The 26096-nt window shown below is 43.3% G+C and overlaps 1 protein-coding gene across 1 annotated transcript; it reads left to right on the top strand.

Moving 5' to 3' along the window:
* Positions 1-23269: 23269 nt before the first annotated feature.
* LOC308102811 (dynein axonemal assembly factor 5-like) lies at positions 23270-25774 on the top strand (the record flags this gene model as incomplete). Its single annotated transcript, XM_080452665.1, has 1 exon — positions 23270-25774. The coding sequence occupies one exon, from the start codon at positions 23270-23272 to the stop codon at positions 25772-25774; it is 2505 nt and encodes an 834-aa protein (XP_080308791.1).
* Positions 25775-26096: the final 322 nt, after the last annotated feature.

The following is a 26096-nucleotide window of genomic DNA, read 5'->3' as shown; positions in this document are numbered from 1 at the left end:
TTTTTTATTGAATCGTGAAAAGTAACAGTTTCCTCCCGACAGAGACAATATACTATACAGTACGTACAGGGTATCAACAGTACTTATATGTAATAGTTACAGGTACCAGGTGTCAACAGTAAAAAGATACAATCAACATGTATAAAAAGGCATCTATAGATACAGATGCATGAAGATATCTATATACTGTAGATAAACAGGTAAATGTATCACCAGTTTTATGTGCATATACTGTATATATGCTGAAATGTTGATCCGTCAACATTTGTATCAACGATCACACTGCCGTTGAAGACACACTTATCCTTGGTGGGAAAATAGATATTTCTGAACGGCATTTCAAATGCATTCTATGATCATGCTTCTTATCTAATATTGAAGGCTGTGGAGATGTTTCCCGTACAGTGGTACCCACAGCATGTTTTCCGCCTACTTGGTGGGCACACTGTGTACTGTGCCATCTGCACGGTGACATGTGCTGTAAGTGAACAACTTCTTTCACTGTGTGCAACTGTAGCACGGTGGCAGAGCTGGTGTGACTGAACACTGTTGATTCAACCACCTAAGCCCTACAGTATTATGACACATAGCAAAAAAGGCTAAAAGCTCACAACGCATTGCATCGTCCTATTTTAGGCATGTCATTTCCACCTACAGTGTAGTGTAGCATGGCACTTATTGATCCCTTTGAAGTTCAAAGGGATCAATTAAGAGCTCTGGCTGAGCCCCCCCTCCCCCTCCCCCCACAGACAGAGGCGTCCCTGCAAGGGATGAATGTCAACATAAGACAGTGGAACAAAACCAAAATACAGCCAGAGGGATGTGTCTTTCTGCAAGGAAACACAAAGGCACAATAATATAGTGGCTGATGGAGGGAAATGACATACAGTTCAATATTTATATGTAAAAACATTGGCTAAAAGTTACATAGTTTCCCTTTAAAAAGCCACTAATGTTGTTGGTAAACTGTGTTGATATGTTTAATTATGTGTGCTTGGTATAAATATGACCCCAAAAACAACAGTATAGCGGTGCTCTAGTGACAGTGAGTAATGGGCTGCACTGTATGTAAGGTGCGCTTGAGAAGATCGTTACTGCCCTGTGAACCATGCTACTGAAATTAACTCTCTAGCTGACACGATGGATTAATGCACAGGCTTGCCTGGGCCGAAGCGCCAGGGGCCCCCAGTCATCTGGGGCCCTCTCTGTGCGAAAAAAAATGTTAAGAAATATTGATTTGTTCACTTATTGAGTAAAAAATTACAACTAACATGAGTAACCTCCTCAGCCAAATATTCAGAATGAATGTGTGGATCTGCTTGAACACATTAGTCTTAACCATGATGATTATTTTGGTTGTTAATTGGTTGTCTTATGGAATGGCTCCCGAATGGTGTGCCGTGAGACAAGTCCAGGTATGGTATGCTTTGGGATTTTGTGACCACACATCATTATGCAATATATACCACTATTAAAAAGTTATGAATTATTATAATTTAATATATCAGTACTTTGTGCACGTTCATTTCCTAAAACAGAGGCATTTGTGACCTGTCTAGTTCAAATTAGCTTCTTGTAATTTTGCAAAGTTCAAATCGATTCTTGATTTATTTTGTTAATAATTATTTCTTGAGTAATATAGCGTACATACAGTAGTGTATTATATATTGTATGGATATGAATACAGGTGTGCCTTGACATTTTGACATGCCCTTGTTTGAAAACCTCTGGTCTAATAAAAGAGCACTCAAAACGTTGCTGGCACGTGGGTGAGTGGGTACAGGGTGAAATCTGAAGCTATGCCGGAAGATAACAAAAAAGGCAATTATAGGGCATAGCAGTGGCCATTTTGTGATGCCACAGATAGAAAACCCACACATTTTTCCAGAGATTTCCGAAAATATTTATCTAAATTATTTTAAGCCTGGAACAAAGCCATCCAGGTTCCTGGTGAATCATGACCATTATTTGATTCTGTGTCAAAAAATATCTAATTATATTATATACTATATTTAATAAATACCCTTTTCTTTGCGGTTTTCAAAAAATCTTTTGACACAGAATCAAATGTTTTATGGTTTCATGAGTCTGGATGGCGGAAATCTCTATGGGAAAAATGTATGGGCTTTCTATCTGTCACGCCACAAAATGGCCATCACTGCTATGCCCTAGTGGATCAAATATAGGAAAATCACAAAGACAAAAAGAACATGACTTCTCTGTAAATTGAATTAGATATTTGTAAACTAAACTGGATAATTCAAGCCTGCTGCTACTTCCAGCCAGCTGCTGGCAGATGCAATCCTTACCGATGATGAGCTGCTAATGTTACACACGCAAACATTGGCAGCCAACCTCCGAAATAAATAATCCACTCCAGTGAAGCTGGGCTGTGTGAAGGAGAGAGAGTTCAGCTCAGACACTTAATCAACAGCGAAGAGAAACTGTGTTTCCCCTGCAAACAGTCAGTATTCCCACGCTACCAGTCACTAATGCAAGCATGAAGTGCTCCTTCTCAAAGCTGACCTGGGTAAACTGATGGCGCAATGGAGCAATGTCACATTAAAGTGACACACTGCTTGAACTGGACTTTAACCACTTAGGCACCGTTACATCGGTTGGACAACGGTGTTTCGCAAAAGTAGTGAAAACTGAAAATAGCCAATGCACCAGCTTTCAACACGTTGTGATAGGCCTACTGGTTGGTTGACTGGCTTTATGGGTCTGTTGGTTACAGTAGGCAGCTTTGTGTGGGAGTGTTTTGTGCTGATTTGAAAGTTGATTAAGATCAGATCAGTTTCTTTATCGAATGCACTTTTTCGGCGGGCGACATGGTCATACAACCTACAACGAAGTGTAAATTAGGCTTTACTCGGGTGAGTCACCAGGTGAGAGGGCTGTGTCAGTTTTTCCAGACCCATGCAGTATATCCCTGGACCCACATGTACATGTAGGCTACACGGTTGGCTGGCCAAGAAACAAATCCCACCGGAACCTGGTCGTCTTTGCATACCATATGCTACGGCATGCCCCACTCACCTCCCTGTCTGCCGGTCTTAAATCAATGATGAGACTTCACAGAGGGGAGTGGACACAAGCACACCCCACAGGCCAGGTGTGTGTGTTGCTACGTCTCAAGTTACTACATTGACAAAGCAATAGTTTCTTAAAGGGGGTGTATAAGTGTTAAATAGCTACTATATTCCAATAACAATCTTTGCTATAGAAGTGTTTGTTCAGTAACAGGATTCCCTGTCTCCATCCGTTTCGTAAACAGAACATATATTTTGCAGGTCAGATACTACCGTAAATCCTCTAATAGTGACCCGGGCTTGTATTTGTTTCAACTGTAGTGGGTACCGGGCTTTTATTGAAAGGAGGCATGTATAAAGAGAGAGGCCTATATTTCTATTTTTCGTTCAATAACGTTCAATAACGTTGCAGGGTGAAGTATATACTGTAAGTCTCGCTAGGAGCGTCTCACCAGCCAACACACAAGAGGAGGTTGAATGAACAGAAACCAGCGCTCCCCAAAACAGGTTTTGGGCCATGCAGTCTCAATGTTTGTAAACAAGAAACCTGTCTATAAGGAAGTATAAAGTCAGGGACGGGTCACGCATCGTCATATAACTCTATGGGTGTCTTGCCACAAAGACATTTGCCAATGCACATTTATCTCTGCAGTCGGGCCACGGGTGGATGCGTCTTTAGGTTACAGACAAGACTGATGCCACAAGTCACAGAGAGAGAGTGAGAAAGTGTGTGTGTGTGTGTGTGTGTGTGTGTGTGTGTGTGTGTGTGTGTGTGTGTGTGTGTGTGTGTGTGTGTGTGTGTGTGTGTGTGTGTGAGTGAGAGAGAGATCATACACCAAGAAATCGATGTCCATTCCAGACGGACAGTTAATGGAGAAAACTAATGATGATTACCTTACCAGAGGTATCTGGCAGGAGCATTATGGATTCTCCAGGTAAAACACGCTCCTTGCTACAGCTGACAGAATATTTAACATATGGCCACGCATATGAATGATGTAACGAAGATAATTTGTATGCTGGCATGGGCGGATACAGCACACAGAGAAACACATAATATCTTCACTCATACGTGCACTTATGATTCCATGCCAGGGCCCATTCAACACATGCATTTGTTTTTTCCCCCACCTGCAACACCCTCTGAGGATGTGAGAGATTGCTGACGTTAAAGGTTTAAGATAGCTTGCAATAGCACACGTTTGTACACAGTAGGCTTTTAGATTCTTGTCTTGATTAATGATAACAGTTGTGCTTTAAGACAAATGGATCCCGAACAGTGTGCCAAGGCACTGCTGTGCTGTGAGACAAGTCCAGGTGTGCCTTGGGATTTTGTGACAACCACACATTATTATTGCAATATACAACTACTGTATATAAAAGCATGAATTATTTTTCAATTTACTATACTTTGTAAGCACTCCTTTCTCAATATAGAGGCAAATTCTATACCCTTTGACCATAATACTCAAACATACATATTGTTGCTGTCACTTCTAAGAGGTGGTGTGATTTATTTTTCCAAATTACATCTTAGCAGTGAAAACCATGCCTTCACCTCCACATTTGAGTTCTCCCAATGGAGAGCTAAAAAAATAACTTGGAGTGAAATGAACAGTGCTATCAAGGTCTAACTGCGTTGGGCCTTTGATCAAAGCAACCAGAGTTTCTTCATCCCTTTAGCCAAACTCTGGAATATAAATCAGCCTACTGTAGGTGCGCCGAGTACCACCTTTTGAAAAATGATCTCTCACTGACACAGCTCCCGGTAATCACCGTTACTAATACCAATGAGTATCTTACCGGGGCCTGACGGCTGCCAACTGCCAAGTCTTGACTTAATGCTATCCCCATAAAATGTGTTGTGTTTATACGTGCGGCAGCAGGGTCTCCTCCTCTTGGCTTCCATCCGTTTTGCCCCGCTCTTCATTTCGCCAATGCAGCAGCATGAAAGGAGATGAATGGAGCACCACGCGCACCGGGCTATCAGGGGAGGTGGGGGGGGGGGGGGGGGGGGGGCGAGATAGCTCACTGGTTCTCAACGTCGGACCACCAGGGGTCCAAATGGATCCCTTACATGTCTGTAACTCTGAGAGCTAGTGTACATAAGTGGAACCGTATGGAGAACTGTAAATCAAATTTAAATAAGCACATTATTAAGCACAGTGAAAACTAGGGTTCAGTGATTCTCAACCGCCCAGTTTGATACTGTATATGCATTGGTACACGGACCCCCATTTTATCTTTTTTTTTTCATCTCTGGGACCGGAATCTACACACGTAAGATCCTCAGAGTTACATCTAACTCAAATGGAGCCAAATGGACCGACCCGTAATTGTACATTTGGTTCCATTTGCACACTCTCAGAGTTCATATCTGTAAGGGTCCATTTAAATCGCTGGCGGTACCCAGACTAGACATTGAGAACCAGGCCCGGATGGCTAGGGTAGCGGTCCGGGCACCTAGGCTGCTGATGCAGCCTGACAGCGTGTCACGGGTTTGATTCCCGATCCCGACAACCTTTGCTGTGTGTGTGTCACTCCCCATGTCACTCCTCTCTCTCTCACCATTTCCGGTCAGTCTACTATACTATCAATAAAGGCAGAAAAATCCCCCCCCCCCAAAAAAATAAATGACATTGAAAACCAGTAAGCTATACACCCCTGTAACAGGTTCATTTGGTTGTGTGTACACTCTCAGAGTTACAGACACCCAAACCCTTCATTTGGACCACTGGTGGTCCCCAGACCCGACGTTGAGAAGTGCTGAGCTGTACTGTAGCTGACAGTGCGGTAGAGGTATCCTGGCAGAGGCCCCAGTCAGCCCAGACGTCCTCTCAAAATGGTATAGCAGCCCCAGGGAATGACAGAAAGCCTCTCCTGGCATCTGGCGCAAAGAGGGCCGTGAATCTCTACCCTACGGTACATCTGGCAAGAAATTAACAGGAGGCAGGAGAGTGTGTGCGGGAGGGGGGGGGGGGGGGGGGGATTCATATCTGCTCGTCAACGAGCAGATATGAATCCGCCACAGCAGAGATATACTACCTATCTAAAGCTAGTGTACACTAACACACGCTTGCTTGTATTACTATACTTACACACACGTGTTTGTATTACATTGACATATTAGTGCAGTGATTTCTTTTGAATGCAGCTTTTAATCATTATTTGTTTTTGCCATTTTTTTACCCTAATGCTAAGACAATAGCAGATCTACAAGCTTGCATCGCGTTGTACTGTGACGCATTGTGAGCTTGCAGATCTGCTATTGTGCACAACACAGTCTCTCAGCCTAACCAGTAAACCTCTAACGTCTAAATGTCTAATCCTAACCCTAACCCGAGTCCACAAATAAAAAAAATTTAAACCATAAAACAACTATGAATCTTGTATCAGGAAAATGGTTGTCACAATGTCTATTGCTCACACACAGTTATTATTTAGTCACACATTCTTGTTAATACTTTTCTTTCATTTGTAAAGTATTTATAAAACACACACACCGAAAAAAAATTGCAACAAGCCTATTATCAACAAGTTTGATCAACAAGCTCACGACACGTTGCATCACGACGCGCTGTGAGCTTGTGCAGTAAAGGTCGGCTATTTTTGCACAACACTGTCATACAGGGCAGGGCATTAATTTATGAAAACTCATAAACAGTTGAAATATGGTGATACAAGGTTTCTGCCTGACAGCAACAATATTTTAGTGCTGCATTCATTGTGTCCACTGTAAAGCTGGTCCCTCTGTGATCAATAAAGAAGTTGAACCATTTGCAGGTTGAAGGTACTGTACAGCACTGGTTCTCAAAGTGGGGTCTGGGGAGCCCCAGGGGTCCTTTAACCTATGCATACATCAGCTATTTGAAAATAGAGAATCTAAAAGCTCTGCTATTTTCAAAACATCTTTATATAATATTTCGTAAACATTTTAACAACACAAATCTTGTATGGGGGGGGGGGGTCTGTGGAACAAAATGTTTTCAGATGGGGGTCCGTGGCCAAATACACCTTAAAGGAGGAGTTCACCCAAAAGATTACTTATTTTCTATCAATTACACACCCCATGAAGCCTTGATTTCATGGATTTATTTTTGTTTTTGTGGCATTCCTAAGACAATAATTTGATGACCGTGTGTATTTCCGGTAGGAGACACAAATAATCTACTTTGTGTCTCCTACCGGATACATTAGCCGGTAGGAGACGGGAATCAAATTATTAGACAAAAACAAAAAATAATCCATGGATTCAAGGCTTCATAGGGTGTGCAATTGATAGAAAATAAGTAATTTTTTGGGTGAACTCCTCCTTTAATTTGGGGGTCCTTGACATGAAAAGGTTTGAGAACCACTGCTGTACAGTAAGTCAAGTCTGGCTTTGTGTGGACAGCAAATTTCATAAACAGTAAATGTGCTTCACAGGAAGGACAGGAAAGGAAGACCTTTGTTAAACCCACAGGGGGATCTAAGTTTCTGCTTTACCCAAATGATGGCTGCTCAGATGGTCATGATGAGTACTCGGGGGGAGCTGTTATAGATGGGTTTCTGCGCGACGTCATCACAGAGCAGAGTGTGCAATCTGCGCATGCGCGGGGGAGAACGAACCGGAAGCGCCATTCACTCTATTGTTATTTTCGGGATTTAGATAGGCATAATGCTGCTATTATAGGCATAATAGGCATAATGCTGCTATTATATACAAACAGATCCAACTTCCGACAAATCATTTTTATTGAGTAAAGAAGATATTACAAACTGCATCATTTAATCTACTTTCATTAAACCTGGTGAAGACCATTTATTTTCTGAATGTACAATGGCCAGAGCTGCTGCGGGTAATAGCGCCCTCTACAGGCTCATCCCGCCACTGCGCGCGCATCATCCTCTCATGTTTACAAACAGGAAACCCATCTATGGGGCTTGGGTGGCTTGCCCAGGGACACTTTGACACGACGAAGGGAGGGGAACCGGTGACCACGTCTTTGTGAGACCCGCTCTCTCTCTACCCACTCTGCTACGGCCACCCCAAAGGAAATGCATGAAAAACTGAAACCGAGCACATTTCTATGCAAATCCAAGCATGTGCCAACAGAGGTGAGGACGTGAGTAGTGAGTAGCCTACACTCTATCCTATAACTGCCATGAATTAAGCACTTAAGCCCTATATAAATGATATGATGAATAACGAGTGGACACGCGTAGACACATAGCACCTGACAAAGCTCACGGCGAAACGCGTTGTGCTAATAAATCACTTTATGCAGTAGTAAGTTCTCCATCTCTGTTCTCTGGAGTGTGCAGTCCCTTCCTTATGGAAGGTCCATCCCTTTTTTACAGTATGTATATATATATATATATATATATATATATATATATATATATATATATATATATATATATATATATATATATATATATATATATATATATATATATACATATACATATACATATACATATACATATACACAGGGGTGCACATAACTGGTGCGCAGGTGCGCATGCGCACCCAAAATAAATAATGCGCACCACATCAGACGACGCGAGGCACTTTTGCGTACCAACAGCTGGGACAGGAATTTCCAAGCTTTTATTTTTTAGCAAAATTAAAAAATAAAAGCCTGGAGATCGAGGCTAGGAATTTACTTCCTGAAGCAACACTCACACAATCACGCTAAAGCACGCGTCGGCCCCATGTACAGCCATTAGGCGCAGGGGGACGCATGCTGTGATTGTGTGAGCCTCGCATCCTGACACACAGACAGGCTGCGACTCGCAGCTCGCTGCACGCAGCGGCTGTTAGAGGCACTCGTCACCGATGATGAACGCAACGTAATGGTGCAAAATATGCCGTGAACGTCCCAATTTGGCGGATAAAAGCAGCGCAGCACAGGGCACCAACCTTGGGGGGTTCACCAAACTGCGTGAGTGAAAAAAAAAACGGCGAAAATCGGCGGAATTTGGAAGCAGAGCGTCCTTTTCTCTCGCGCAGCAACCCCCCCCGTTGACAAAACTGTCCCGGTGGGCACCGGGCTGAAGCCCCCCCTCCCTTGACAAAACGGGACGGGACCATTTATTTGGTGCGCACCAAGTCACATCTCCAGGTGCTCTTCTGAGTACTAGACCTAAAAAGTTATGTGCACCCCTGCATATACATATACATATCTTTATTTTCACCTGTCCAACCTGCCCAAAATAGGGACGCCACGTTGACAGTGGTTAAAAAGATGATACTGGCTAAAGATATAGACCGCCGAAGTCTGACGTCATTTACACATCCTTTGTTTGTCTACCTGGTTCGCAGTTTTCCACCCCCGTTCTGAATCCCATAGACGTATTTAATATCGCGTCAAATAAGAACTGTGTTCCAAAAATAAACAAATGACCCCGGCGTGTTGACTCTTATGGATATGAAGAATCAACTGACGGTGAGAAAACGCTAATGTTACTTCCGCCGAATTAGTTACATTTTCGCCAGAAACAGACTGTATCAAATATAAGTGATAAACGATACAGAACCCCCTCCCTGACAATAACGCCGACATGCTGTGTTTATTTTTGGACCACAATTCTTATATGAGACTATTCTAAGATGACCCAATGTTATTCTCCATAGAGAAATTACTTCCGCAAACCTGGGGATGAACGAGTCACGTCAGGACTTCGGTGCTCTATTCAGCCAAGTAATAAAGAGATAATTTATGAAGGGTCGAGCTATAAGTTTCACCAATTAGTGCCCTTAATTAAATTGATTTAGACATCCAAGGCTGAGTCAGACAGACAGCATATGAGCACACAATGGGTGGCCGGAAGCAAAGCTCCAAAGCCATGTTGAGATTAATACTAATGAGGGGGAGAGAGACAGAGAGAGAGAGAGAGAGAGAGAGAGAGAGAGATTCACTTGCCCATCCAGTTCAGCTTGTGAAAACCCACATGTTGATGCAAGTTAACCACATGAACCCTAGCCCTATTCTTAGTGTGTCATAATTGACCATATTCACACAGTGGCCATTTTGTTATTAAATGAATGAAATGCCACCCCGTTGCCACCCCGTTTCTTCTATGCAAAATGCCAAAATGGCCGCCGTGTGAATATGGTCTATATGCGAACATTCGCAGAAAATAGGCGAAGACATTTGGTGAAGAAAAAAAAAAGAGAGTGCCTATTATACACTCAATAATGCCTTCAAGTGCCTGGATTCTAGAAAGCTCTACTGTTTTGCGTCATGCAAAACTAGGAGAGAAGGATAGACGTGTCTAACCACTGATGGGAGGAAGGGGACAAGGCAGGCCAGGCAGCAAACAAACCTGCAATCTTTTTCAATCATTTTTTTCAATTTGCTTCAGCAGGTTGGAAAAAATCTGTTATCAAAGATTTATTTGATGTCTTAAATCTCTACACCTTGCTTTCCAAAACTTGGGGCTTGTACCGAGCAGGGCTAAGTGTCATTGTTCAGGCCCTTGCAGCCGTTTGCATTCACAATGCAATGGTCTATGGTTCACGATCCCGGCTCATTAAAAACAGCATGGATTTCTAAAGATCAATCTCCAATGGAGCAAGAGCTCATATAAAGTCTGAATCTCCTTTTCTACTCATTAGTGGGCTCGTTCATGTGCAAAAGAATATTCTCTCAGATTGGATTTTTTTTAATGAATTTTTATATGTGGAAAAATAAGTGAAATGAAAGAATGCAGAAACTCTGTTCTTTAACACATAAGCTGCCAGGGACGCAGACCTGCGTCCTATTAGATAAAACCGTGGGCTGCCAGAGTAATCTAGGACGCAGATCTGCGTCCTAATGTTTAATTTAGTTAATAGACGATCAAGCTGTTTTATTTACATTCCGAGATCATTTTCGCTTCCCAGTCACATCCGCTTCACCCGGAAGCAATTTCAGCGATTTGCGTTTCCGGTTTCCGGTTTTAGCTTGAAAAATGCACTAATGTGGTTTTTCACACGGTATAAAAAACGAACGGACAGCTCCACTTCTATTTTCTTTAGTCTGGGTGACGATCAGTCATCGGCGTCGTGTATCACATCGTATTTAAGCCGATCAGCGATTGTCGAAAACGTCACATCCGGTTTATGGCGTATTTGACTGTTTGAGCCTGGAGGGGGGGGGGTCAGCGAGTCATCAAGGTGTCATTTTGCTGCTCTCTGGTGGTTTATCCTCGTATGTGTTTAAAACCATGGCCAGAGAAACTTAAATGCATTTAAATAACAAAATAACAAAACAAAAAAAAAACGCAAATCGCTGGCAAGGGGGTGAGTCCATTATGAATAAACTCTGGCAGTCAATGTGTTAATTACTGGGTCAACATAGTGAATCACTATCAGGTGTTCAACCAAAGAATTCTCCTTTCTCCTCACTAATGAACAGCATGATAAAAATGAATGATTTTTTCTTACTCAACTGCTTGAAATGTGACTCTTGCAAACGCCATATCTATGTTGCATCATACGACGGCGTCACGCGCCAAAAACAGATTTACAAGCTCACGACACATTGCGGACACAACGCATTGTGAACTTGTAAATCGGCCATTTTTGGTGCCCGGCACCACCATACCACAAAGTATAAATCAGGCTTAACGAGGGGATGCCATGAGGCTGGGGGGACAGGGGGGACAGGTGCAGATGTGGCTACATCTGCACCACACCCCAGAGCATGGCTACAGGCTGCGGTGACTAGAGCTGGAAAAAGCAGCTGTCTACCAGAGATTATGACCATTAAGTCTCAGCTTGCCTGTGAGAGAACGGGGGCATCTGTTTACTGTCGATCGGGTCAACCGTTCTTGGCTAACCGACAGTGCTGTGTGTCTCAGCAGGCAGAGTGTGGCACTGCCACTACCAGTTCATTATGGGTGTGGATCAGCGCGTATAGAGGGTTAATGGGAATAAAACCAAAGCCACTGAGAGGATGTTTCACTCTCTGTGTAGCGCAATGGATGGAGAAAAGGCATTGACGGCGTCACAGTTGTGTAAAAAGAATCTGAAAGTTTTGGGGCAGTCTCTTAATCACACCCTATATCACACCGTTTTCAAAAATGAAATGGAATTTCACCCAGTAAATTGTCACAAAGGGACATACCGAAGACTCGATCAATTGGTGTGTGTGTGTGTGTGTGTTTTTAACATAATTGCAACATCCCGGGTGTAAATCCTTCTCATTACCTTTAATATGACATATATCATTCTATATTCTGTAGCCAACAATGCAGGAATATTTTAAAAAAATACTGTATCATAGAGATATCTCACCAATTTCAAGCCGTCAATTCCCTGAGATCAATGTCCTCTCAAATATGTCATCATCCTCAAACAGAACACTGTTCTTCCTACATTAACACGATAAGAGAATAAAGTTTAAATCTCTACTTCATAACAGCTCACTTCATATCAGATCCTGCCGGCATGGGTCTTTGAACAAAGGAGGATCATAATCTCAATAGATAAAGAAGTCTACCAAATAGTCATCATCTGGAAGTAAGCCATTTTTACTCTGAACTATAATAGTGCAACTGTGCACCAAAGCTTACTAATATGACATAAAGTGAGCACGCACGCACGCACACACGCACACACGCACGCACACACACACACACACACGCACGCACGCACGCACGCACGCACGCACGCACGTACGCACTGAGATAATCTAATCAGAGTCATTCGCACTTCATCCGCTTTTATTTGCATGCATGACATTACCAAGAAATTACACATAATTATAGACTAATAGAATATATTTTCTCACTGCCACATCATTTTCTCATTATGGCAATTTAGACAAATGTTGATTCAGAAGAGTTGGTGTCTTAATCAACAAGGCCCAAAGAGCAATTACTGTAAGCTCAGAGAAAGAGGGGGAGAGAGAGACAGAGAGAGAGAGAGAGAGAGAGAGAAGAAAAAACACTTCAGTATATTACATTGTCAACTGTGTTATTAGACAAGTGACCAGTATATTTTATCGTTTAGCTTTAATTGTGGGTATATTTTTCATTAGCCTAATGTGAGCTCTATACAAGAATCAGTCTCTTGTTCAAATAAAAGACATCAAATGCAGCACTGTGCATAACAATGTTATCGGAATGGGATCGTAGTTGGTAACCAAATGGACCCTTATAGATCTTTAACTCTTGAGAGCGTAAAATTAAACCAAATGGACCCGCTCTCAAGAGTTGCATTATTGTTAAACCTCTGCATTACTTAATTAGATAATTGTTATTTTGGTCAACATTTGCCTGTTATCTCTCCTCTATGGTATTACATCAATACAGCATGGAATTGTGGACAAAATCGTATCCAACGATAACAAAATATTCTAATTCTTGGGTCTAAATCTGATCAAACGGTGCGGTCTGTGGCTCAAATGTCGAATAAATAATGGACCTTGATATGAAAAGGGTTGAAAACCCCTGCTGTACATGAAGCGAATGAATGACATGGCAACATTCAGCAGCCTGATGGCCTGGCCGTGGAAACTTCAGTCTGTTTGTTCACCATTTTGATACTGCAGTATCACCTGCCTGAGGGTGGCGTTTTGGTTTGATGATCCACTTAGCCTTAGCTATGCACTGATTGCCATATAACAGGGTCTTCGACGTTTTTCAGGCCAAGGACCCCCTAGCTGAGAGAGAGATGAAGTAGGGACCCCCACTACATATTGCATTCATGTTAAATGTATGTTTTCAGACATTTAACCACTTAAACCCTCAATACTTTGTAAACTTGACCGTTGGCTCTGTACTTAGTCTGCTCTTTTTTCACCCCTACACCAAACCTCTTCACCAAATAGCCGATCTACGAGCACACAACGCGCTGCGAGGCGTCGTGTGCTTGTAGATCGGCTATTTTCGGCCAATGTTCCCCTCAGAATAGGGATGCAAGGGTTTAAATGGTTAGTGTAAAATAAAAAGGTCAGAGGCAAATATTGTACTTTTTACTACACTGCATTTACTAAAAAAAACTTTAGTTACAAGTGACTTTTCTAGATTTATTATATAATTTAATATGTCATTGTTATTACATAATATTAACCAATTAAGCCCTATTTATTCGAAAATAGGCAATCTTGTGAGCTTGTAGATCTGCTATTTTCAAATAATTTAGACACACATTTTTTAAACTTTTGAACTGTGAAATGGAACATTCTGCATAATGAGTACTTCTACTTTTGGTAATTTAAGAATATTTCGATCCCAATACTATTGTACTTTTACTCAACAATCAACTTTTTGAATACATGTCTTTTACTTCTAACAGTATTTCTAACATTGTGGTATTGTGCTACTTTTATGTAAGTAAAAAGAAAACCTGAGTACTTCTCCCACCACTGATCTTGCGGATGCTGGGGCTCACGCTGCATTTCATCAGCAGCCTGAGGATGTACAGATGTTGCCGAGCCCTTTTCACCACGTGCATGGTGTGTGTGTGTGTGTGTGTGTGGTCCATGTGATGTCCCCGAAGACGTGTATGCAGAGGAACTTGGGGGCCTGTTCTCTTCAATGCTTTCCTGCAGTCGAAGATCAGCTCCCTTGGTCATCCTGACATTGAGAACAAGGTTGTTCTCATGACAACTGTGTTGCTGCTAGGGAGGCCGTAGCTGAGTGGGTGGAGATGGCCATCTGGGAATCTGATAGTCACCGGATCGCCCCCCCCCCGTTCCGGCCAGTATACGTGTGTGTGTGTGTGTGTGTGTGTGTGTGTGTGTGTGTGTGATGTTGGAGCTGTTCGTGCACACATAGTCGTGTGTGTATACAGGAACAGAGGAGAGGGCCCAGCATGCAGCCCTGAGGGGCTCCCGTGTTGAGTGTCAGCGGTTCTGTCACCACCTGGTGAAGGTCTGACAGGAAGTCCACTATCCAGCATCACCTGGTCGGTGTGAAGGCCCAGATCCGTGAGCGAGGTGTCCCGCTTGGCAGAAGTTATTGTGTTGAATACCGAGCTGCGGTTCATCAACAGCGTTCGCACACAACAGTTATTCCCCCTCCATGCAGGGTGAGAAAGGGCAGTTGTGATGAGCCACGGCAATTACATTGTCAGTATTAATGATATGCAAAACCGCCATGGGGTCCAGCGAGGCAGGTAACATGAAACAAATTAAGTCTCTCGACCAATCTCTCAAAGCATTTACTGACAATAGAGGTGAGGGACACAGTTCAGACATTGTTACCTGTTGGGGCGCTTGGGGACACGCACAATAGTAGACATCTTGAAGGCTGCAGGAACAGCAACCTGGGAGAGAGGCTCAGGTTCATAATATATCTGCAAACACACCCGCCAGCCGGTCCGCCTATGCTATGGGACACGGCCTTGGATGCCATCAGGGTTATGCAGACTTACGGATGTTCAACCGCTTGAAGGCTTTGTACACATCAGCTATTTAGTGGGCTGGCCTCCTCAGGCGGGGCTATCTCCCGCTGGTTGGGTCTGTTTACCTCAAACCAAAAATGGTATTCAGCTGACCTGAGTGGGAAGTAGAGGGGCTCTCTACACAGCTGGTTCTCTGTCTGAAATCTGTTATTGTCTGTAAACCTCGGCAAACACTCCTGGTGTGGTTACGGTCGAACTGGTATTCCGCTGTTTTTGTACTCCTGTTTGGCCTTTCTGGTGGTTCTCTGGAGATCAGAGTGTCTGAGTGGGATACTGATAAATCCGTCGTAGTCCCGGAGCTGTAGGCAGTTGTTGAAATGCAGCTGTTGGCGTGCTGTTGAACTGAAAAGTTTTGGATCTGAGTCCCGAATCCTTGGCAGACTGGGTAAGTCAGAGTATTCAACTTGTTTTTGGCATTAAACTCTGGAATATATAAATAACAATGTTTCTGTTTGCCTTTTAGGCTTTGCAAACAAAAACTAGACAGGGCAGGTATGACAAATAACTTAAGCATACAAAGCCTATTACTGAAATATACAAAGAAAAATAGATCACAATGACACGTACCAATAATCAAAATAAATAATTCAGGAAGGCCAAAAATTGGCCAAATACTTAATAATTTTGAAGATTTTTTAAAGACATTTTTACCCTAATGCCCAAAATAGGGATGGTAGGTTGAAAGTGGTTAAAAGAGCGTGGACAACAACGTGGAACGAATAATGGAAATGATATGACATTTCTGTTCATTTCATCCAGATGTTTTCATCCAGATGAATGGAAATGATTCTAATGATTATGCAAAAAATTATTGGGATTAGCTCAAATTATTATGTAGCCTAATAACTCTGACGTGCCTACCTGTGGGCAAAAGGTGTGCCGGTGCTGAATGCAGTAGTGGAAAAAGCACTCAGATATTTTATTTTACTAAGTAAAAGTAGCAATACCACAGTGTAGAAATAGTAAGTAAAAGGCCTGTGTTCAAAATGTTACTTGAGTAAAAGTACAAAAGTATTGGCACCAAAATGTACTTAAAGTAACAAAAGTAAAAGTATTTAAATGTTTGAAAATAGCAGATCTACAAGCTCACAATGCGTCGCGATGCGACGCGTTGTGAGCTTGTAGGTCAGCTATTTTCAAATAGCCTATGCATAAAATAGAGCTAAAGTGGTTAATGTGCGTTTCATAATATAACAATTTATATCTGCAAAGTAACTAGTAACTAAAGTTTTCAAATAATTGTAGTGGAGTAAAAGTACAACATTTGCCTCTGAGACGTAGTGGAGTAGAAGTAAAAGTATTGCAAATGGGAAATACTCCAGTAAAGTAAAAATTCCTCAAAAGTGTACTTAAGTACAGTACTTAAGTAAAGTGGCAGTAGGCTATCAGCTCTAAATAAGGGCGCATTCGACCTGCCTGGTTGAATGAAAACTCAAAGTTAACGATACAGTGTGTATGGCTGGAGTTCTGCTTATTATTCAGTCGGTTTATAAATATTCATAGCTGGTGGGCGGGTAGACCTCATTATTGACGTAGCAAAACAGCCAAATGGCTTAGGTTGAGACATTATGAATATCAATGAGATGTGTGTAGACTAACCATGCATATTCATTCATGGGGAATGGCGTTCGCATTGATGAGGACTGGACACTAAGCAAAGCACAACCATTCCCCTGGCTGCAAACCTATTCTCTGTGAAATAAACAAGTACGACTTATGTTACTTCATATGATGCTTATTTATTGCACATCTGAATCCATTTGCAAGTGTTGCATGTGTAATGGCGTTGATACTGCATGCATGGCAGGCTATAGCCCCTCCGAAGCTAATTGGAATGGATATGTTTCAGATGCCACAACAGTTAAGGCATGTGCATATTCAAGACTATATTATCAGCCATCTGGTATACATGTTATCCAATAGGCCTTGCAGGATTTAAAACGCATTCCCTTTCAAAATACAGATGGCTTCAGTGGGAATCAACCTCTAACGCTTTAAGTGTTGATGCCATACTCTACTGACCGAGGTTTACAAATCCGTATGGGGCATATGGGGTAAAGATGTCAAATTATGTTAATATATCATGTTATGTATTCAGGCTTCAAAGTGATCATTGATTAGCCCATCCTCCCTCAAGGCTTTCTCTTAACTCGGCATAGATTTGAACCATGAAGCCGAGAGAAAGATATAGCAAGGGAAGATCGTTGTCAGATACATCCAACCAACCCTGCCCGCCCCCCTCCTGAAACCCAGTCGCACAACCACCGCCACCGCCTTTAAGAGTGAGATACACGTGAGCATCGTTCCAGCTGAGAACACATATGCTGCATGTCAGACACCGTGGCAGCACGCCTCACTGACTGCCGTTCGGCCTGCTTTTGCTCATGAACACCACTCACACACACGCACACATGCGCACGCGCACACTCACACACACTCACACAAACGTTTGTATTATACTATACTTTTGAGGACGTCAATATTTTTAGGATGGGGATTTTATCAATGCCTATGTATGAATTTTGGGCAATCTTTTGGCTTCAGTGTTGGTGTTAAACATGGAAGAAAATGGTAAGAGTCATTTTCATGTTGTGAGCTTCTAGATCGGCTATTTTCAGTGCCTGACACCAGCAGGCAACCAACCATAAATCAAGCAAAACTCCATCCCAAACCCTGAAACCTAACTTTTAAATGCCTGATAACCCCAACCCCAACCTGAATCTTTCCTAAATCGGTAAAACTAACTCTAAAAAGAATTGTCTTGACCATAAAACAACAATTTCTCTTGTGAGGACCAGGAAAATAGCCCTCACAATGTCTGCTTCTCAAATTCTAGTAGACTTGTGGAGACATTTGCACTCAAGTATAGCAATACAAGTACAGAGAGACACACACACGCATGCACACACGCACCACACGCACGCACGCACGCACACAGAAGGTAGCTTGTATGAGAGCGGTGCCATGCTGCCTCACAGCGCTGAGCAGCTATAAAAACCACCAGAGGAGGACGACTTCATGGAGGTTTTTACATCCTCAGATGGAGGGATAGAGGAGTGCTGGGGGGAGGGTCATGTACCAGGCTGTGGGTGTATGCAAATTATTTAAAATGTGTGTCAAATATTCACCACTCACATACAGTACCCCACGTAATGCGTGGCTATGACGGGGGCGTTACTTTCCATAGCTGAGAAACCAAGGTTAAACATGTATATTTTTAAAAAATAATAAAAAGCCCTTAAGATATGTATAATTGTGCATCGTGGTAACCTAGCCTCCAGGGGGGCTTGGCCTTTGAGTGAGTGACTGAGAGAGAGAGAGCGAGAGAGAGAGAGAGAGGGACAGACAGACAGACACACAGAGACAGACAGACAGAGGAGAGAAACAGACAGACATATACAGACAGACATACTGTACAGACAGACAGACACACACATAGAAAGAGGGAAAGAGACAAACAGAGAGAGAGAGAGAGAGAGAGATAACTATTCTGCCTGTCAGACCTTAGATGTATTCAGCAGTTGGTGTCTACTGCCACCTGCAGGTGATAATGTAACATCATATAGTTAAAGAAAAAAAACATGACTACATATCCTTTCTTTTGTTAATACTATTAAATATATTTACTTTTTGCAAAAAATCAATATGACTGGTCAAAAACAAACAAAAAAACTAACAAACAAATAAAAAACAAAAACATCATAGCAACGTTTAAAATACAGTAACTTGGTGCTCCAAACATGGTCCATTTCACTGGCATTAATCAGACAGCAATATCTAGTCATCTATCAATCTACCCATCCATACTTGCACACTATTTATTTGGTACAGCTATATTGTAAATGTACAGTAATACCACACAGTTGCTTACTTTGCCAGACGGCAGCAAACAGCAACCCTGTGTTGCCGTCTCTGGCACTACAGACAGTAAGTTCACTTTAGCACTGAGAAACATGACAACCCTCTTATACATGTCAGACAGGAGTAGGGGAATAGAGGAAATGTGAGAGAAACAGGGAAAAATAAATTGTGTGTGTGTGTGTGTGTGTGTGTGTGTGTGTGTGTGTGTGTGTGTGTGTGTGTGTGTGTGTGTGTGTGTGTGTGTGTGTGTGTGTGTGTGTGTGTGTGTGTGTGTGTGTGTGTGTGTGTGTGTGTGTGCACTTGTATTACTATACTTGTGAGGACCAAATTAACCCACAAATATAGGTTTGAGTGCGTGGGGATCTCATTTTAAATAAGCCATTGTGCTTTTAAGAGCGATCCAGTTTAGAGGACCTATTATTGTGAATTGTACTTCCATGTACTGTTTCCATGTCGTTCTAAATAAAGTGCTTCAATCAATCAATCAAAGTTTTCTTTTCTTTTTTCAGAAATATTGTGAGGACCATTTCCCAGGTCTTCACAAGAAAAATAAAAGTTTATAAAATGACTCAGGTTTGAGCATTAGGGTTCAAAATGGTAGTTAAAATGGCATTCATAAAATGTTGATGTCCTCACAAGTGTAGTAATACACAAGTGTAGTGTGTGTGTGTGTGTGTGTGTGTGTGTGTGTGTGTGTGTGTGTGTGTGTGTGTGTGTGTGTGTGTGTGAGATCTGTGTATCCAAACCTTTCAGTTTGACAGACAATCAATACTAGCTCCCTGAACAACATTACATAACAGTCACTTTCATAGATGGAGACCAGACTAGCAAACTAACAGGCAGGAACCTGCTGTTCCTGTGTCATTTATGCGAATGGTTGCCAGGCTACAGAATGTTTCCAAATGTCGTCATTTCCCACGTCAAGACCACCAGGCCAGGCTTCCACCGGGCAGGAAACAGATAACTGCATCACATAACAGATATGAGTAATTACCGGGAGGATTTCATGACAACAGCTTTAGATATGTTTTTCACTGTTTCACTGTCATTTACAACACCACCAAGCATTAAACTCAGTGCCAACCCATTCCACTTACACCAGTGTTTCTCAAAGTGGGGTCCCATTTTCCGATGGAGGTCTGCGGCCAAATATTTTGGGGGTCCTTGACATGAGAAGGTTTGAGAACCACTGCTGTGTAGGCACAACAGAAAGACACATAAGCAATAAGCCACAAGATGCCATGGTTTACAGTGATTTTAGAACAGCTAAAGTAATGCATTTGTTGTAAAACCCTGCACGTACAAGGCGGAAAGAAGCGCTCCGCTTACCTCGCCCTATTAGTAAAAAACTAAATTGCAAATGGTAATACATCCATGGAACGTTATGGTTAATATTGTAAACAAGATGTTGACGCAAAGATACTGTTTCATGCGTTCCAGTTGTGCATTTAATGAATATTTACAACTAGACTCAGCCAATCAGAATCAAGCAAATATCCATATTATAATAGACCTTTTTCATCTGCAGTCATATTGACATGAATAGTCGTGTAATCATGTTACTTCCTTCACAAGTGTTACCAATGATACTAATTAAAGCTCTGTTCCAAGGTCTTTCCAGAGTGCCAACATGCACAGCAGCAACCCTGACGCTGTTTGACCTGAATGGAACAACACCTTAATTAGTATCATCGGTAACTCCACACCCACTCCTTATTACTTGTGTGATACTGCTCCTGGCTCCCTATTAGTTTTGACTACAAATCCCCTCCTCTTACTTCCTCTCTCTTTATCCTCCGCCTACCCCTTCTTGTTGCCGCCTGACACATGCATACACACAGAGACAAGAGCAATACAGAGCAATACCTGCAGACCCGGAGAACTGCAATTAAAGTCTGAAACTGCACTGCAATGCAGTTTAATTCATGTTTGAATGTTAGGATTTGGTTGGGTTTAGGGTTTAGAGTTATAGGGTTATGCATTAGGGTCAGGATTAAGGTTGAAGTTAAAGATTAGGATTAGGGTAGCCTGGGATCAACTCCTTTTTTGGTTTTCTGATCCGGTCTAGAGCGGATATAACCCACAGCGGAACCCAAGAGCACTGTGCACCCCCAAATGATTCCCCTAGTTTAAAATGTGTTTAGTTTGGTATAATCATTACATTTCTTTTGGTATAATAGTCATTTGGTATATCCATCTTTTATTCTAACTCGTAGCGTGACAAGCAAGACTAAACTAATTGATTCGCATTATGCGGGAACAAAAACAATGCAATACCAGCCGGAACCTTTTTTTTCTTTTCTTTTTTAAAACCGGATCACACGGCTCAGTTTTAGAATGAAAACCAGGCAATACCCCTACCTACTATGATCATAGTACTTGGAGGCAAGTCTATGACGTCATGCATTTTGAAGGCATACCCCTTCGGCCATGCAATACCGTTGAACCCATTGTCAGAACTTGGAGGCCAGTGTATGACATCAGTATATGACGTGATGTCATATTGATGACATAAAGGATCCCCATATATGGGCATGAAAGGGACACAGACATTCTTTAAAAATAAAAGCCGATTCGCTGATATTTAAGGAAATGCGATGTGTGGACCAGCCAACACCATCTCGGAACTCCTGAATTGCTGTCCTCCAGACCTCCTGTCTCCAGACGCTGTCCTCATCTTGAGCTCTGCTGCCACGCCGAAGTGTGTCTACGTAGATGGTGCGCCTCTTTCCCCTCTTAGCTGTGGCTTGGGTTGGCTCCCACTTTGTCAGTTTGCGCGCCACCAGTTCCGGGTGCCTGACGTAGCGCCCAGCCAGCCTCATCCTTCTCTCTCTGACCGTGTCTGACCCATGGGAGGCACCCGTAGAGGTCCATGTTTCTGATGTGGCCCGCCCATGTGACACCAAGTGCCATTCGTTAGCATTCTTGAGTAAATGCATCCAGGGTCGACAGACGGACAGATACAGAGATTTGTGGATTTTTCTGCTGATCCAACAGACTTCCCACTTGGCTCTCCCCTGGGTCCATGGTGATACCCACGTGAAGTTTGGAGTCGACCGTTCAGTTTCCATGCATTTACCGATTGATGATTCTGCGTGAGGTCACACAAGGGCTGGGCAATTAACCGATAATGAACCAAAACTGATATTTAGAACCAATAACCGACTTAATCTTGCCTATTATGTAGGTTAATCGAATAATTGAGAAGCATTTTTTTCCTTATACATCAGCAAATCGATACGAAAAAAGACTAATCGAGAAACAAGAATTAATTGTATAACATATCCAATGTGAGAGTGTGTGTGTAATATATCAATCAATATCTCATACCAAATATCAACATTTAGAAACAGGGACAAACCGCAACCACCACAACAAAATAAGGGCAATATCGCTTACAATAAGCAGACATGGCAACCAAACATGACGCGTTGCAGAGCCTTTCTTACCAAACACGCCCCTTTCCACAGCCACGCCCCCACCTTATATATGAACAGAAGTGCACGCCCACAATTCAGTCTAAACACATCCCACAAATGGACAGGGTGTTTCTTAGAGTGTTACACACACTCTAAAAAATGATTAATCTGATTAACCACTTAACCCTGTATTATACATATTACATTATACAAAATGTTTTACTTTGTTTCGCGTAGCTTTCCGTTCATGAGCTCCTACAAAATATCATCCCAATGACTGCGTTGAACATACAGTACAATCCGTAACTCCATGACCTCATTGAGACCAAGTCGACTCATCTGTAGTGTGCATCGGGATTCAAGAAAACTGACTTAGAGCTCTTGGTGACGTAATCGTTCTACACTATACAGTATATAACCAGTGTCGTCTGAATTACCTCATTGATTTGTTGAAGGCAACATAGCAGTTTATTTATTCTTTGAAACAGAAGGGCAGACAGATACAGACATAGACATAGACATAGACATAGACAGACAAGAGACAGAGAGAGATGGCCTCAATGGAAGCGATGGAAGCGATGACACCTGATCAACGTGTCTCTGCTGAAGTTTTGAAAAGTCTAGCTAAACATTTCAATTGTCTCAATGAAGACAACAAGATTAAAAGAAAAATGGCTCTTGAAGCCATCAAAAAGGAAACTATTGATAAAGGGCTTTCCAGTGGCGTGTTGCAGGAGGTTTTCTCTTGCCTTCTCAAGTCTTTGCTGAAATGCCTGTCAGACCCAATGGAAAGATGCAGGGAGACTGCTATTCGCATGCTAGGAGAGTTTATTTGTTGTGTTCCTCGCCCAGAAGAATCGCTGCCCTATATTATTCCCTGTCTGGCACAACGGCTTGGGAGAGAAAAGATTGTGGAGCCAGCAGAGGAACTCCGTTTATCTATCATGGACGTTCTGGTTCTCACTGTGGAAGTATGTGGGAGGCATCTAGCGCCATATGTGGATGACATGATCAACATCTTGCAGAGAACAATCATCGACCCTTTCCCAGACGTTAAAAGAGAAAGTTGTAAATGCACTGTTAACTTTGCAAAGTGTGTACCGGAGCATTTCCATATGAAGGCCGACAGTCTAGTTAAGCCCCTTATGCAAACGATTAATCATCAGCGCTCTACGGTGCGGGTGACTGTCATTGAAGCCACCGGGACTGTGATTCAGTATGGCACCGGGAAAAGTGTGGATGATGTGCTGCCTCGCCTGGCGGAGAGACTGCTTGATGACTCACCACAGGTGAGAAAAGCAGTGACCGTAGTGGTCGGTAATTGGTTGCTGCACATGAGCGACAGATACTCCTACTTCAACAAACTCCTCCCCCTCCTGCTGTGCAGTCTCAGTGATGAGATCCTAGAAATAAGACTTCTGGCAGCTGCCCTTTGGAGACAGACAGGTGCTCAGTGGGAGAAGGAGAACGAAGACAAGATTAAGGACAAGATGGACTTCCTCCTCTCCCCACCTCCCCTCTACCCTGCAGGTGTGGAGCGTCCGGGGTTGGGCTGTAGGGAGCTGGTAGTCAGGAACATGAGCTGGATGGTGGCAGGCATCACCCGCGACCTGACCGATTGGCTGGTAGGCCCGCAGATCAAGGCCTCCCAGCTGCTTTCCGTGGTGCTGCTCCATGCTGAGGACCGCTGCACCGAGCAACTCCAGTGCCTCCTTGCCACCCTGTACCAGGCCTGCTCCAGCACGGAGAAACAGGTGGCCACCAACTGCCTGGAAGCTGCTAAGCTGCTGGGCACCTTCGTACCTCCCGAGGCCTTCCTTAAGCTGCTGCTGGAGCAGGTGGAGAGCAACTCGTTCTCCTGCCCCTGGGTCCCATTGGCGGTGCTGTCTCCAGTGCTGGGGGGCTGTTCTGGACCCCTCCTCAGACCTCACCTTCAACAGATTGCTGACACACTGTCCCAACCCAACGTCTGCCAGGTGTATCACCGGTTGGAGTATTTGGAGCAGTTGTTGTCCTGTGTGGATGTGTTGGTGTGTCAATGTGGGCCGGACTGTGGCCCAGCCAGTCTACAGCTGCTACAGGTACTGGTCACAGTCCAGAGCCTGTCCACTGAGCCACTGCTTAGTGATAAGGCCTTAGAGTGTGTTCAGTGTCTGTGTAAGGTGCAGAACCTGGCCTCGGTGGCAGAACTGTACAGGCGTCACATGGACCAGCTGCTGGCCTGGCTTGCTGCCACTGTCAGCGACTGGTCCAGTTACTCCCCTCAGAGGCTACAGCTGCAGGTCATAGCCACGCAGTCAGGTCCAGTGATAGGAGAGTTTGTTCCCCAGGTGATGCCACTGCTCCAGAGCTGTCTGCACCCAGACAGAGACCCAGAGATGAGACTGATGATCTTCACCATGTTGGCCAAACTGCTGCTGGATGCAGCCAACACACTGGACTCTCAGAAGTGTTTCAGCACCGAGGCAGAGACGTTTCTGCACGAGGTGCTCCTCCCTAACCTGGTGTGGCATGGAGGCCGCACTTTTGGAGCCATCCGCACTGCTGCTCTCAGCTGTTTGCTCGCCCTACTTCATGGAGGGGCCATCACACCCACGCAGTTGTTGTGTGCGGAAGAGAAGCTGACTCCCCAGGTGCTGTCTGCCCTGGAGGAGCAGTCTCAAATGGCCAGACTGTTTGCCTGTCGCTCCCTCTACACCATGCTAAGGCTAATAGGACCTGGTCTGCATCCCCATACACTCAATAAGATCTACCCAGAGGTGCTTAAGCGTCTGGATGACAGCAGTGAGGAGGTGCGTGCCATGGCGCTGCGGACGCTGGACGTGTGGCTGTCCAGCCTGACTAAAGACTACAACCCCCAGCACCTGGAGTTTCTTTTCCAGCAACTCCTTCTACATCTGGATGACTCTGACGCCACAGTGCAGGAACAAGTGCTGGAGGTTCTGAAGAAAGGCAGTTTGGTCTGCCCGGCTCTGATGAAGAGGGAAGTGGAAGCGATGATAGAGAAACATCGCAGCCGTTTCTACTGTGACCAACTGCTCCAGCACATCGACACTAACTCACATTGTGACATGTACAAGTAGTGCTGGTAAATGCAAAGTGTAATGCAGGATGATGCGACGGATTGTTGCACAATAATTATCCGGCATTCATTTAATAAATTAGATCTGTGGTCCAACTTTTGCCTCTTTCCATTACCATTTCCTTCTACAACTTGTTCTGAACATTCCTACATTTCTATGAATATATTTCTGATGTGTTGTTTTCTTTTAATGCATGGTTTTCAGTATTTTGAAGTACATGTTTTTGACAGTTTATTATTATTATAATGGGAAAATGTGCTGTACATTAGTTTTATTGTTTAAAAAGAACTTCACTGAATTCATTGCTTGACCTTGGTGTAAG

The sequence above is a fragment of the Gymnoscopelus braueri genome (assembly GCF_963280865.1).
Source record: "Gymnoscopelus braueri genome assembly, chromosome: 16".
Lineage (NCBI taxonomy): Eukaryota > Metazoa > Chordata > Actinopteri > Myctophiformes > Myctophidae > Gymnoscopelus > Gymnoscopelus braueri.
The sequence above is the reverse complement of the archived record's forward strand: the minus strand, read 5'-3'. Positions and strand labels throughout refer to the sequence as shown.